The following is a 15,449-nucleotide window of genomic DNA, read 5'->3' as shown; positions in this document are numbered from 1 at the left end:
GCACTTGAGATGGCTTTGCCATTTACTAGGAGACATGTCAGGATTTCAGACTTTCCAGAGTAAGCTCCATTGAACTCAATGAGACTCGCTTGTGAACAGATATGAAGTAGGGCCTGCTTTTTCCATGCTGTTAGACCTTAAAATTTAATGTTTAAATTGTAAGCTCCTGGGGCAGGCACCAGTCTCAATGTTTATTGTGTGTGCTTATGCTATTGTGTAAAGCACCATGCGGACTGACGGCACTAGAAGAGGGCCTCCTTTGTGGTGGCATCCGAACTCTGGAATTCCCTCCTGAAGGATATGAGATTGGTGCTGACTCCAAAAATCTTTTCTGTGCCAAATGAAACCATTTGCTTGCCCAGGCATCTTGAGGTGAACCCTGGCCATCAAAAATACAATCTAAATCAATTTTAGATTTGTTTTATTTGCTGTTTTTGTTGTGTTATGCCTCTGTTTAATTTTTACGTATTGCTTTTTATAATTTTACGTACACAGCCCTAGGATTGCCTTTGGTAATGAAGGTGTGATGCAGAACATTTATAAATGAATGTTTCTTAGGTAGCTTTGAAAAAAGGCATGTAAGGGGAGACAGAGGTGTACAAAACGATGCATGGTGTGGAGAATGTGGCTAGGGAGACACTTTTCTCCCTCTCTCATAATACTAGAACCCAGTGGGGTCATTGCATGAAGCTGATTGGTGGGAGATTCAGGACAGATCAGAGGAAGGAGTAGCTCACACAGCACATAGTTAAACCTCTCCCATCCCTTCCCTGAAGAGCTGCTACTGGTCAGAATGTGGGCTTTTCTACTCGAGGCATTTATTGTGTGCTTGTCATTCCCTACTCACAGGTTCTTTAGTGAGCAGCCCGGGGAGGGTGAACTTTTCCTGTCCTACCAGAAGTGGAGGGAAAGACTGAAGTTAAACCAGTTCAAGTAATCTATACGTATACAACCTTGCTTAAACGTAGAGGCAAAAAGTGGGGTCCTAGTAACGTAGCCTGTAGCGAGCTTCCAAGGATTGAAATGGGGGCCCAATTCGGTCATCAGGACCTGATTCTTCCAATTCAAGGAGTCCCTATGATTTCAAATATGCACATTCCTGTTGTGTCTTTGCGCTATTCTGCTATATCACAGTGCCACCTAGAGGTTATGTAGCAGAAAAGGAAACCCTCCTTGTGTAATGCTCGCATCTCAATTCTGCAGTGAAACCGAAAGCAGATCCAGCAGATTAACAACCTCATGTAGAAAAGTTTGTAGGGTCAAAGGAAGCTGCCTTATACTGAGTTACACCCTTGTTCCATCTAGCCCAGTACTGATGACATCGACTGGCAGTGGCTCTCCAGGTTTTCAGGCAGGATTCTTTCCTCACCCTACGGATCGAACCTGGGAACTTCTGCATGAAATGGAGGTGCTCTATCATGCTGAGCTACAGCCTGATATCCCGATGAGCAAACTAGCTCAAAGTGGGCTAGATGAAACAACGATCCGGTGGATCCACAGTTGGCTACAGAAATGGACTCAAAGAGTGCTTATCAATGGGACCTTCTCAAACTGGGGAGAGGTAACAAGCAGGGTACCGCAGGACTCAGTCCTGGGCCCAGTGCTCTTCAACACTTTTATGAATGACTTGGAGGAGGAGGTGCAGGGAATGCTGATCAAATTTGCAGATGACACAAAATTGGGCGGGATAGCTAATACTTTGGAAGACAGAAACAAAATTCAAAGTGATCTTGACAGACTGGAGCTCTGGGCAGAAAATAACAGAATGACATTTAATACGGATAAAGGCCAAGTTCTGCACCTAGGAAAAAGAAACCAAAGGCACAGTTAGAAGATGGGGGATACATGGCTCAACAACACTACAAGTGAGAAGGATCTTGGAATTGTTGTCGACCACAAGCTGAATATGAGCCAACAATGGGATGTGGCTGCAAAAAAGGCAAATGCTCTTTTGGGCTGCATTAATAGAAGCATGGCTTCCAAATCCCAGGAAGTACTAGTTCCCCTCTACTCAGCACTGGTTAGGCCTCATCTGGAGTACTCTGTCCAGTTCTGGGCACCACACTTTAAGAAGGATGCAGACAAGCTGGAGAGGGTTCAGAGGAGGGCAACAAGGATGATCAGGGGACTGGATACAAAGCCCTATGAAGAGAGACTGAAAGAACTGGGCTTGAGAAGAGAAGACTGAGGGGAGATGGGATAGCGCTCTTCAAGTACCTGAAATGTTGTCACAGAGAGGAAGGCCAGGATCTCTTCTGGATCATCCCAGATGGAAGCACGTGGAATCATGGGCTCAACTTACAGGAAGCCAGATTCCGGCTGAACATCAGGAAAAACGTCCTGACTGTTAGAGCACTACGACAATGCAACCAATTACCTAGGGAGGTGGTGGGCTCTCCCACACTGGAGACATTCAAGATGAGGCTGGACAGCCATCTGTTGGGGATGCTCTGACTTGGATTCCTGCACTGAGCAGGGGGTTGGACGTGTTGGTCTTGTAGGCCCCTTCCAACCCTACTATTCTATGATCCTATGAGCCCACTCCAAGTAGACAATACTGAGCTAGCTGGACTAATGGCTTGACCCACATAAGGCAGAGTTCAAAGGAACTACGGATGGATTAATCAGGCTTCAGGATTCATCTTTCTGCCATTCAACTCCCAAAAAACATGACTCTAGGCCCAGCTTCCCCAACCTAGTGCCCTCCAGATGTGCTAGACTACAAGTCCTAGCATCCCCAGCCACCATGTTGGCTGGGGGATTCTAGGAGTTGTAGTCTCATGCAACTTGGGGGCACCAGGTTGGAGAAGGTTAGTCTATACAGAGTTCTGATTCATTTTTTTTAAAAGAGTACCAACCCTATTTATTCATATCATACCATTACTACAAAAAATGACAAAGTCTTTAAACATTAATGTCCAATGCCTACTTCAGTGTCACCTGTGCTGGTATTTTTAGCAACCATTAGCACACTTGGGAGGTAACATCCATAAATAGAGAGTCATCCCTTCTGCCAGAAACCATAAATAGAGAGCCATCCCTTCTGCCAGAAAACTCTGGTTACTCTTATTATTAAGAACACACATTAAACCCCAGGCAGGGCTCAGAAGAGCTTTGAAATTTGAACTGTTTTGTGGGGGGAGGGATGGGGATGGAAAGGGGTCAAATTTAGTTTATTTTGGTCTCTCTTGTTACATGTACAAGAAGATTATAACCCAGTTTGATATCAAGAGCAAAAGTGCCCTCCTCTAATGAGGTTTATTCCCAAGTAAGCGTGTATAGCCGCTTAGAAAATAAAAAATTAAAGAATGCACAAATACATACCCCCAACATCAACCCTATATACAACTTTAAAAATACACCTACAGATCAGTCAGCGGATAAATGAAACCAATGTTGCTAACGCAAGACAAACTATTTAAATCAAATGTATTTCCTACTCCAGCCTTCCCCAGCCTGGCAATTTCCAGATGTTTTGGAATTCAACTCCCCTCAGCCCCAGCCAGCATGGCTAGTGGTCAGGGATGATGGGAGTTGTAGTCCAAAACATCTAGAGGGCATCAGGCTGGGGAGGCTGTCCTAGATAATGTAGCCTTCTCCAAACAACCACCAGGTGTGGAAAATGCAAAACAACAACGACCCACAAACACCCAATTTAAGCACCATCCTTGCAAATTGTTTCCTGCTAAGCAACCCTGATGAGGTTAGAAATTAGTCTAATATAATTGTTCTCAGCGTGCATCAAAAGACACTGCTTGTATCTAAAAAGGCCTGAGAGTCATTAGCTCCCTGTCCAAAGATAGCGAACACTAAAGATTCTGAAGCATTTACAGAAAATACCCAGCCATGCTGGCTGGGGCATGCTGGGAGGTGTAGGCCGTTTTTCTATCTAAACTTGCATAGGATTTGCACCCTTAGTTTAATTATAAGTGGGACCTGCAATAAAAGGTTGCAGTGTGGCATGCTCCTGTCAGGGTGCCAGCCAGGAAGCCATATTCCATTTCATCCCCCAGTCAGCAGTTGACTGCCACTGAGCATGCACAGTCCTTATCAGCCTGTTTTGGGTCCCTCCCAATTCTTGTACTTCTGCAAACCTTTGAGTTTCCCCAAGCACAATACTGGGCTAGATGGACCGATGGAGTGACTCAGTATATGGCTTCCATTCCAATCCCTCCTCTAGCAGCAAACTCACCTTTCGCTTGTTTTTCAGCTTTGGCTACAGTCCTGTCTGCACTCAACCAGGCAAGTTCACTATGTTCCTATGGAACATAGGAAGCTGCCTTATGCTGAGCCAGACCCTTGGTCCATCTAGCCCAGTACTGTCGACACTGACTGGCAGTGGCTCTCCAGGGTTTCAGGCAAGGATTTTTCCAGCCCTACCTGGAGACCTTCTGCAGGCAAAGCAGGGGCTCTACCACCCCTACGGCCCCTCCCATACATTCCTCTAACGGATATATTCTTATAAGAAGCCCTCAGCCTGATCACCAACATGATAGACTCTCCAGAACTACCTGTGATAAAACAAAGCAGCAGAACCGTTCTATAATAAACAGTTTTAAAAACTGCTGTTAATTAAATGCTCAGGTGAAAAAAAATGAGCAATTGGGTTGTGGGGAAGGACATAACTTTTTATCTCTTTTTGATTGTAATTCTAAAAAACAATAAAATAGAAAATTACAACCAAAGATCAAGTGAATAGAACGGATTTAGCCGGGCACCTAAATGAGGGTCACTAGACAAACTTGCTGGGAAGGGAATTTTGAAAGGGGAGGGTGGAGTTGGCAAAGAAACGTCAAAAGAAATGGAGATGTGTCCTAGCCCCCAATTAATATGGAGATACATTTGTATGACTGGCAGTAAAAATACCAATCTCCATCAAGGCTGCAATCCTAAACACTTTGATCAGTACAGCTTTCCCTAACCTAGTGCCCTGCAGATCTGTTGGACTGCAAACCCCATCATTTCCAGACAACATGCATGATGGGAGGCTAGACTAGGTTGGGAAAAGCCAGACGAGAAAGAAAGCCTTGACCACAGTAGCTCTGACTTCCGAATAATCACATGCTGGATTGTGCTGTTAGAGAAACAAAACTGTCCAAAAGAAAAATCAAGCGTATCTGTTAGAGCAGAGTTATCATCTGAGTATGAACAAAAACTTCAGTGATGCAAAATGGAATGCTGTTGTACTCTGAGGTCTGGAACCAAAATAAAGTACTATTGCTCATCTCTAGGATATGACTCTTTACTGACAAATCCTTTGGCTTTTAGTTTTTCTTTCCCAAGAGCCACATGTATGAATCATAATTAACTTGCAATCCCCGTTAATTACACTTGAATGTTTTCACTAATCCACTGACCCACCACTGTCCTTTAGGATTTCTCTATACATCATTTTCCCTGTGATGTGCAGAATATTTTATACCTTGCCTTCTTCTGTTTAGTCTGGCTTTCCACCTGTTGTATTCTAAAAGGAAGGACAACGTATTCTTTTAGTACATTCTGTTACATTCAGACAGCATTGGGGAGAAAACCAACTCTTGATGTTCAGTGCTAATGATTTTTATAATTTTTTTTTAGCTGGCCTTGAAGCAGAACTAGCCAATTACTGGTAAAATATTAATTAACTGACCTTCACTGGTTGTAAACCATGTGTCATAAAGAAGGCAGGAAACTTGACATACTGTAGTAAACCGACGTTGACAACACAGCTTAAAATGCGAACTGCAGAATGGAAAAGCCTGTTATCAATACAATACTGAACAAGGGTGGGGAACAATCAGGACAGAAGGCCAAATCCAAATGGCCTGAGATCCTTCGGATGGCCACACTCCTTTCACTGGCCCCACCCCTTTCGCTCAACCACCAATCGCTTGTTTTTTTCCTGGCTTTTGTGCAGTTTTCAACCCTATTCCAATACCTCTCCCAAGGCTTAATTACTGGCAGCAGAGGCTTTAAGCTACAATATTCTGGTATTGGGTAGGTGTTGTGTTTTTAAAAAATTCTTGGCCCCACCCACCTCGACATGAGCCCCCCCCCAGCCTCTCCAAAATGGAATTTGGCTCTCAGGCTGAAAGAGGCTTCCCCAGTGGAGGCTGGTGGCTCTGATTTCAGTGGGGCTGTGGATCAATTCTGGGTTCTAGTCAGAGCCAGCCAGAAGTCTTAAGGAGCTATCGAAGGGGCTGAACCTCAAGGCTGATGGACTGCCCCTTGCGCGAGCAGCTGTGGCCAAGAAAGAATTGCCTCTAGGTGGCCAGCTTCTGTACTATGAGAAAGCTGTTTTAGGGTCTGACATGGGCCATCGATGTCCCCGGACCTAGTTATGAGCAGCCCGACAAGGCAAGAGTGCCATCTAGTAGCTTGGACTCACTTGCAAGGCTGGACTCATTACACCAGGGAGCGGAACCTCTGGCCCACAGGGAACCCCAATCTAGCCCATGCAGCCTGTTGAGGTTCCTCCAGGGGGCGTGACTTGGGCTCTGGCCCACATGCAGCAAAGTCTGGTTCTTGGCCAAGCACCCGGGTGGATGAGGAACAAATGACCTCAGGTGGGCACGCCAACCAACATCAAGGGTGTGGCCACACCACCTGCTATCATAAAGCTCACGGAGGGCTGTGCAGGGGTTATATGGCCCCCCAACCAAGTTCTGTGACCCTTCATTATAGCAACAACTCCCACTGTGTCCCAGGGTGCACTGTGACACAGGTGAACAGATGTGCTCCAACAGCCTTCCTCAAGCTGGTGCCTTCCATATGTTTTGAGCTGCAGCTCCCCAGCATTCTGGACCATCCGCCATGCAGGCCGGGGCAGAAAGGAATAGAAGTCCAAAACATTTGGAGGGCATCAGCCCAAGGAAGGCTGTTACAACAATTTAAAGGTGGAACTCTCAAGCAGCTGTGCGATAGTGGGGTGGCTGCTGGACCTGTGCATGATTAATTTGTGTCCCTACCCCCAATTTCTGAACCCTTGGGGCCACTTAATTCTGTTCCCTCTGAAACAGGAACTATTGGAGCATACCTGACACAAAGCGGTAACTTTTTTTTAAGGGCACAGCCCTATGGCCACCAGACAGCATCTAGATGGCCATAGGATTTTTCGGTTTCTGGGAACTGAGCTTGGAGCCAGCACCCCGAGATCGGTTCTTAGGAATCCAACTCCCCGCCCCCTCCCCTGCCATCTCGCAGGAGGCGCGGGTCGTCCCCAGCTCCGTGCTTGCTAGAGAAGTGCGGAGATGCCAAAAAGGAGGCATTTCTGGGGGCAGGGAGGAGACGGCAGAAGCAGCTATGCTGCTTCCTATGTGCCATCTGGCCTCTCCCCCGTCAGTGCCCTAGCTAGACAGCCAAAATTAGCCATCTAGCTGCAGATACAGGGCGGCTGGAGCACAGAGGAGAAAATCCCCTTTGCACTCTGCCCACCCTGCACTGGATAGTCAGCCGCCTCCAAGTTCAGAAGCGGCCCACTATCCCCATAGGATTGCACCCTAAATGTACTTGTGTTCACCACTCCAAAATCTGTTTGGCCAGGGAGCAGTATGCAAATGTTAAATAGATGATAGATAAGATAGATAGAATTATCTGCACTCTAGCTGCATGAGTTGCTACTCTGTGCTTACAAGAGGTCAGCAATGGACCCTTTTTGGGTGCACATACCTCAGCTACCAGTTCTGCAGCGAGGGTTACAACGTTCCACTATAGTGTCCCAGCCACAACTCAGCAACTAAAACCAGTACCTCAGACTGAGTCCTATATCCACGACAGCCTCCTCCTCTGCCAGGGAGTGTCTTGATGGCATCCATAGAGATACGTACAGAAGCATTCTTAGAAGCTGCTCTCGAACTCTGGAACAACCTTCTTGACATCCACCAATGGAAGCAATGCAAAAAATGTGTATTTAAGTAGGCTTCTGCCATCTGGAGTTCTTGGATCAAAACAAAATGCTAGATTGTCAATATCAAGACAACAGTCAGTGGCAGGAGAAACTAGATTAGTGCTCTTCTATGAATTTTTGTCCAAGAGCTAGCAGAAAACTTTGCTCCTCAGTGCAGCACCATGACTTATTGGGGATTAGGAGAGAAACCGTGAATAACGAAAATGACAGCTTGCTCTGCAGAAAGTTACAAAGCCATAAAAAGGTTGTGAAAATAACTTGTGCAAAGTTTTATACATGAGCATGCACCAGAAGAGGGAGTGCCTTCTTTGCATTTGGGGTCTACTTTTATCCTGCTCTTTCCACTATGCAAAAAAGAAAAGAAAAAAGAGTTCTATCAGAAGTGGGGGAGGAGAAAAGATTTTCCCACTAGCGGAAAGGCATGTTTGAATCCAACTCAATATATGCTTTACTATCTGCTTTGTCCCTACAGAACAGGGCATATTAGAAATCAAAATCTTTACTACAAGAAGCATTACCATGACTGCTATGCATACCTCCACGTATCCTTGAGATGTTGTACCTTTATACTGGATCTCAATGGTAAGCTGCTTTGGGAGTTTGATCACTGCCAAAAGGCAGGGTATAAATTCTAATAAATTAGTCATCTAGCTGCAGATGCAGGGCAGCTGGAGCACAGAGGAGAAAATCCCCTTTGCACTCTGCCCGCCCTGCACTGGATAGTCAGTGCAGGGGTATAGGGTAATACACACAACTACAAGGTCTCTACATTTCTGTTTATTGAGACAAACTAATTAAAAGGCACAAACATGGGGCATATGTTTACATGACATTATAACAAACATATACATTAAAAGTGTAGGAATGTGTTCTTTTTGCTACACAGGAAGTTCCTAAGCTTTTATATATACAAAAGTTGTACAATTTGATGTCCTAAGGTACAAAAGATCATTTATAAAATTATTTTACACTAAGTTCTATTATTTTTCCCATTTTTTTAACTATGTAGTCCAAGCCCCTAGAACTGTTTTCACATAATCTGGACATCCGTCTCCTGACCCTGGACGTTTGCCTTAAAAGTACGAAATAGGCTGCTTTTACACTGACACAATGGGTATAAACACAAAACAGTGGACTTTGACCCTCAGGCTTGCCGGCATCCCATTACAAATCAAAATATTGACCGTTACTGTGTTGTCACCCTTGTTCTGATCAAAAGCCACCCCGCCTTTCCCTTCCAATTATTTCTTATACCATCTTGGTTATAGGGTATGTCTTTAAAAACAAAGATTAAAAAGTGACTGTGACATGATATCCTAAAAAAGTAATTGCTTCCCTAGATTTTCCATCCTACTTTATGTACAGATAAAAGAAATAAAGGATGTAGTTGTGGCATGTGTGTTTTTTAAATGTGATCGTTCGAGGGGGTGGGGACTTCTCCTTCACTGGATGGGTCAGACAGTTGCTGGGAACCCCCCACAAATTGATAACTATGAGTTAACACAATTAACTAAAAGTACAAATGATGGGCGGGAAGGGTGTTCCTGCAAATATTTACAAAGTTGAAGAGATCTCCACAACACTTGATTAAGGAGGAGGGAAGAAAAAGTTTTAAAAAAGGAAACACAAAACAATAAGATGCACTCTCTTGGCTTTGTCCTGAAGGGGCATCCTAACTAGTTAGTGGTTAGAATAAAAACTGTATACCATTTTATAATATAAGACAAAAAACTTCTAGTGAACACCGCCTGCTCTCGTCGCAACATCGGCAGGTCCTGATTGAGAGAATGGGGGCAGACAAACATCCAGCCCCAGCACCTCCAAGATCTTCCAGCTTAAAGCAATTTCTCCATGTTCCAAAGCCCGCCATTTGCTCTTCAGAAAGAGTCCCAACCGGGTTTTGACTAGAGACCATGTTTCAAATCCTCTTCCACCAGCCACAGCTGTTCCTTGCCGAACGTTTAAACAGTTCTTCTTTTTAATATGTTGACTATGATGTTATATTCCCTTAGGGTAATATGTCACGTAGTATTTACATCTCCAAATGTCAGGTCACAATCCCTATTGTTATTTAGCAGTCAGAATGATAAAAGTTACCATATGCTTTGCATATCAGAGCTGGTATCACTTTTCCCATAGGGAATTCGGCCTGAAATCATCATATTCCCAAAAGGTAAAATGCATAATTACTCAAAATGCATTTTTAAAAAAATAGGACCATGAAATGCATTTACTTAAAACAAACACTACAACCCTACTTTCTGAATCAGAAGAATAAAGAGCGGGCAAGGTAAAGTGATCCATCTCCACCCTGTTGATTATGGAGGGCCTCATTTTGAGTCTTCTAGTGTTTAGAATAAAACCATTTCTTCATTCGCAATTTCCAAGGTTATCGATAATGCTCCTTAAAAATATATATATATATATATGTAGAGACTGGGTTCAACTCCCATCTGCTCCTCTTTCAATATCACTGCCAGCTTAAAGGAAACAAAGTGACCCAGTGATAAGACTGACAGCCAGCCAACTAAACAGGGGACGCTTTTAAGTTGTTGTTTTTTTAAACTGGTGCATTATTTTTGCCCCAGTTGAATTTGTCTGGTTTCGTTACCATCGTTAACAAAACAAAAACAAAACAAAATGGTAACTGCTGGTAAGGACTTGCTTTTCATTTCTTTTTTAATACTGCTGTGAGGTTTTTGTTTTGCTTTGCTTGGTTTTTTACCAGGGGGGAGAGGTGGGCAAGGCCTGGGGAAGGAAAGGCATGCTTTCCACAGGTCTCATTGCTATATTTAATGGACCAGCTAACGTCATTGGTGTGGGGAGGTTCATGGGTGAGGTTATAGTGACCGGATGTGCTATGTTCACTGGAGCAGTTACTGAAGTCGGTAAATTGACAGGTGTCGTAAGTGTTAACGGAGAGGTCATGGACAACGGGCTGGTTATAGTGACAGGGTGGCCTAAACTCATGGGGCTGGAGATGTTAACTGCGCTTGATACATTGACTGGGCTTCTCATGTTCATTGCAGCAGCCACTGTGACTGGATTGGTGATAGTCCCAGATGCCACTGAGGAGGTTATATTGAAGGGAGTAGAAAGAGTCACGGGCGTAGAGGCAGCAGTGGAAGTTTGGCACAGGTTAGCAGCTTCTAAAAAACAAGATATAAAAAGACACCACGGTTGTTGTTGTTTTTTTTTAAAAAAAAAGGAGACACAAAAGGGAAGATTTTGAACCACTGGCAGGGCAGTCCTCAGGATAAACTTTAATGTACAACTTTGTGGGCTCCTACTTGGACTGTTCCAAATCCAGCCCTCCTCACCTCTAGGAAGCCCTTCCCACCGCAACACATGGCCCCTTCCGGATCTAGGCCCTTTTTGCTGACAGTTTATGCCTAAGCAGCAAGAACTTTTCGAGCACACCACAGCCGCTTGGCTAACAGCTATTAAGGGCTTGCAGACCGACGAGTTAGCCATCAGCCTGTGTCTATCTCAGGTTTCCTGTAAACTGGCAAAACTACTGATTTTTAAAATAATAGCCATCTACATATTCTGTGCTTCAATATCTCATTTCTCTCTACAACAATAAGTAAGTACTCTCAAACAGCATCTATTCAGAAATACAATAATTAAATACTATAACAGCCTATGGTAACTTCAATCATGCAATTCATCTCAATTCAAGACATTTCCTGGGAAGCTTCTTTTTTCTTTTTCTTTTTTAGTATAAAAGGGGGATTCGCTCATAAAAACAGCACAGTATTAGCAGAAAATCCTCTCATGAGGAACATTATAAGTAGAGGAGAGTGTACATACCGAATGGTACGTACTCTATAGCCTTCTCAAAGTTGTACTGACATTCTGTGAAGGTTTTAAAAAGTCATTATTAGGGACCGATACACAAAGCTGGTTTCACTATTTACCTGCTTACTTCATTCTTAAGATAAACTTAACCACCATTGGTGGAATAATTTTGTAAGTGTGGCTTAATTACTACAATACCCCAGTCAATAAGATGTGTGCATCAAACCCCATTGGTCGCACAGATTTCACGTTGGCTAATAATTACACATCAGCGTTTCCTTTGGCATTTGAGAAAGGGTTAGGTTTACACCGTACACCAAGAAGAACATGGGGCTCACTGCATGGGGAAGAAGGCTATATAGCAGAGGTAGCTACCTCTGATATATCAGCACCACCTGCTGGCTAGCAATAGACTACTTCTCGTGCTCACATGGAAACAGGAAAAAAAGACAAGAAATGGAAGGAATGCTAAGATTACCACAGGTATGGAGAGGACTAGCAGCCCTTGGAAACCGCAATCTAAGCAAAGTTCAGGCATGAAGCCAAGACATAGAACCATTCACGTATGCCTCCTGACACAGACCATATAGCCAGAATTTATCAGGCAGGAACTCCACATGCTTTTCATGTGAAGCCTTGGCTGTGCCACACCATCACTCCAGTGTACAACGGACAGGCTATGTCTACTCACAAAGAGTTTCTCTCACAGTGCATAACTTGGGGGGAAGGGGGATGCACAAAGAGCCACAGGGGCAAAAGGTGGGTGGTGCTACAGCCAGTGCACAAAAACTCCCCGGGCTGCATTTCTTGTGCTAAGCAACTAGCATCATTTTGTCCAGAAACCGACGTCTTGTACCCCACAAATGTGGAACTGTATGCTGTTATTTCAAAGGGGGAGTTAGAGATAGCTAGGAGTCCAGCCTTACCATACAAGCTATATAAATGTATCTGACCCTACCTTGCTTGACTGAAGTTGGCCTCAGAGTCTGTTGACTTTCTGCAATCAAAATTGGGAGGTGGAGGAAAGGTGTTGCAATTAAGCCATTCAATGACACATTTTTCCAAGTTTTCTGTATTATTCTTATAAAACCAGACAGGCTGCCTTTGCACACAAGTGTAAAACTGACAGTTCTAGCTTTAAAAGTACCAAACCAAAGCTGAGTCCCAAGAATTCCCAAAGGCAGGTGTTGCTCTATGGAGCAAATCACTGCACAGGATATGAAGACCACCGGCCTGCTCTACTCTGACCAGCAGTGGCTCTCCGAGGCTTCAGGACAGGGGACTTGCCAAGCTCTGCCAACTTTTTTTTAACTAGGTATGTCTAGGATTGAACCTGGCACCTTGTGTTAGCAACGCATGGGATTTTCCTCTAACCTACAGCCTCTCATCATGCTCTGACCCGTCACCTACTGCACAGGGAAGGTGCCAGTGCCCCAGTCCTGACCACCATGTTCCTTAGGATACTGCACATGCATGACGCCGCTTGTGTGATCACTGTTGATAACAGGTTCTGGCAAATCAGTGTGCACCATTCTGACTTCCCACCACATAGGAAAAGGAGGAGAGGCTTGAGCCAAAGAGCACCTAGACACAATGCAGATTTCTGGATTCGATCATGAACTGCAAGAGATGAGGAAGACACAAGTACTACAATCCTGGTGCCCCGGAACCAGCCAGCTGCTTTGTGTCCCAGGAGCCAGAACAGGCACAGGAGTCAGATTATTCACTCCTCATTTTTTTGGCAGCTGTGTGCTGCATCTGGTGTTTCTGCAGCAGGGCCACTGGGTTCCACTTCTCAATGGGCTGCAAGTGCGGTGCCTTTTATGCAACGTATTCGGAACCAACCAAGACTAAAGCGTGCACTCTCTGCTTTCTGGCTGTTCTCCCTCTGCTGTCTCTTCAGGCTCTCCCTGTTTTCTGTCTTTCAGTTCCCAGGTAAAATCCTTTCGCTAGGCTCCCTTGCTTGAGGTTTCTTTGTCTTGTGTTTGGAGGAAGTACACAGATACTTGTCCTATATCACATGGGAAAACTTCCTCTTCAACAGGGCTCTTCCACACCCATCTGGATTTGGCCTTATCTTGAGGAATGGCCAATGCCTTTTTGCTTCTGGGCCAAGCCAGCAAGACACTTGTGGCAGACTAGGCCCAAGGAAGCGCCTCCTTCCCTCTTTCCAGGCTTCTCACCCTGTTCAGATTTGGCATCCTCTGGGGAGCTGAGAGTTCTAAAGGCCCTCGCCCAACCCCACCCCTGCAACTGCTGTCACCCCTTCTCTACATGTTCCCTGGAAACCACGACTGTGTGCATGCACAGTTTCATAAAAAACATGGTGATGAGAGAGGAAGATGCTAGCAGCCACCATGAGCAGAGAAAGGTAAAGGTGCAAATGGCAACAGGAGAAGGGAAAGCAGCAGAGGTTGGTGGGCCTAATGCTTAAGTCACAAGTCAGCTATTGAGGTACTGGGGTTTACCTCAACACCTCTTACTCAGAGAAGGAAAGGAAATTCTGGAACTAGAGGAGGACTCTCTGCATTACAGCATGCAATAATCATGTACTTAAGCATACTGGATTTGGACTGGGGAGGCCCATGTTCAAATTCCCACTCAGCCACAGAGCTCATTGGATGACTTTGGGCCAGTTAGATACTCAGTCTACTTGAAAGCAAAAATATACTGCCCTTGGAGAAAGGGCATGATTACAGATCTGTGGATGCATTAAATATTGATTGATTGATTGACTGATTGCATTTATACCCCACCTTTTTTCCTCTTGCAAGGAACCCAAGGCGGCTTACATTATCCTCCTCCTCTCCATTTTATCCTCACAACAACAACCCTGTGAGGTGGGTTGGGCTGAGAGTCTGTGACTGGCCCAAAGTCACCCAGTGAGCTTCCATGGCCGAGCGGGGACTAGAACCCGGATCTCCCAGCTCCTAGTCCAACACTCTTGCCACTACACCACACTGCCACAGGCTTCCCATACAAGAATGGAATTCAGTACAGATCCAGGATTTGGCATCCCAAGTAGTCTCAGCTTCCACAAAGAAGTTAGAGGAAAGCCAAAGCAGAGAGACCACAATGTGTCTGAGGCTTCTATTGTCAGAAAATTTATATTGTACCAACTGCCCCATTCCTCCTGCAAACTCTGAAAGCAGAATTATGCAAGGGTGAACACCCACATTGTTTATTCCAATTGCAGAATCTGGATTTCCTTGGCACGCAGTATACACAACTCAAATTATAATATACGCATGGTAAAAACTGAGTACTACCACAACACACACACACAAAGTACATTGATCAAAACTGGTGGGAAAAACACCTGTGTGGATAGAAATAGAAAAATCAAAATGGACCACTACACCCAAAGGGATGGAGCTTCCATTCCCGTGCTGGAAGTCTGGTACACATTGCTACCCTCATTTTAACACAAATAGAAAAGGTTAATTTAGCATTAACTTGGCGTCATTGAAATAGATGCCTTTGTCAAAGGTAGCTGCAATAAGAAAGGTACAACTTCCTTGTATTGAAGCCACCACAAGGCATAGGATAAAATGCACAGGTGTGCCTTTGCTTCACATTATTTAAAAACATGATTTTATCCCAAAGTGAGCAGTGGTAGAAGTCCAAGTGCCAAGGAAAAATAATAAGCTTGACTCTGTGAGAAATGTTACACCAGCCTTCCCCAATGAGGTGTCCTCCAGATGTTTTGGACTACAACTCCTAGGATATCTGACCATTGACAATGCTGGCTGGGGCTGACAGG

At 44.6% G+C, this 15,449-nt stretch overlaps 1 protein-coding gene across 4 annotated transcripts in view; it reads right to left on the bottom strand.

Annotated features, from left to right (window-relative positions):
* Positions 1-8,647: 8,647 nt before the first annotated feature.
* The window catches only part of VEZF1 (vascular endothelial zinc finger 1), a 28,996-nt gene continuing 22,194 nt past the window's right edge, over positions 8,648-15,449 (bottom strand). For 2 of the 4 annotated variants that reach the window (XM_084822439.1, XM_084822436.1), the window contains exons 7-9: positions 12,645-12,683; positions 11,699-11,743; positions 8,648-11,034 (exon numbers count right to left, since the gene is read on the bottom strand). In XM_084822439.1, the coding sequence (XP_084678565.1) occupies positions 10,607-11,034; positions 11,699-11,743; positions 12,645-12,683 (512 nt within the window). In that variant the 3' untranslated portion in view covers positions 8,648-10,606. The remainder of the gene's footprint in view (positions 11,035-11,698; positions 11,744-12,644; positions 12,684-15,449) is intronic. The other 2 variants (XM_084822438.1, XM_084822437.1) reach the window with 1 other exon arrangement.

This window comes from Heloderma suspectum, chromosome 16 (genome assembly GCF_057233095.1).
Source record: "Heloderma suspectum isolate Gila_16-S chromosome 16, 16-S_ref, whole genome shotgun sequence".
NCBI lineage: Eukaryota > Metazoa > Chordata > Lepidosauria > Squamata > Helodermatidae > Heloderma > Heloderma suspectum.
Note: the sequence above shows the minus strand (reverse complement) of the source record. Positions and strands in the feature narration are given on the sequence as shown.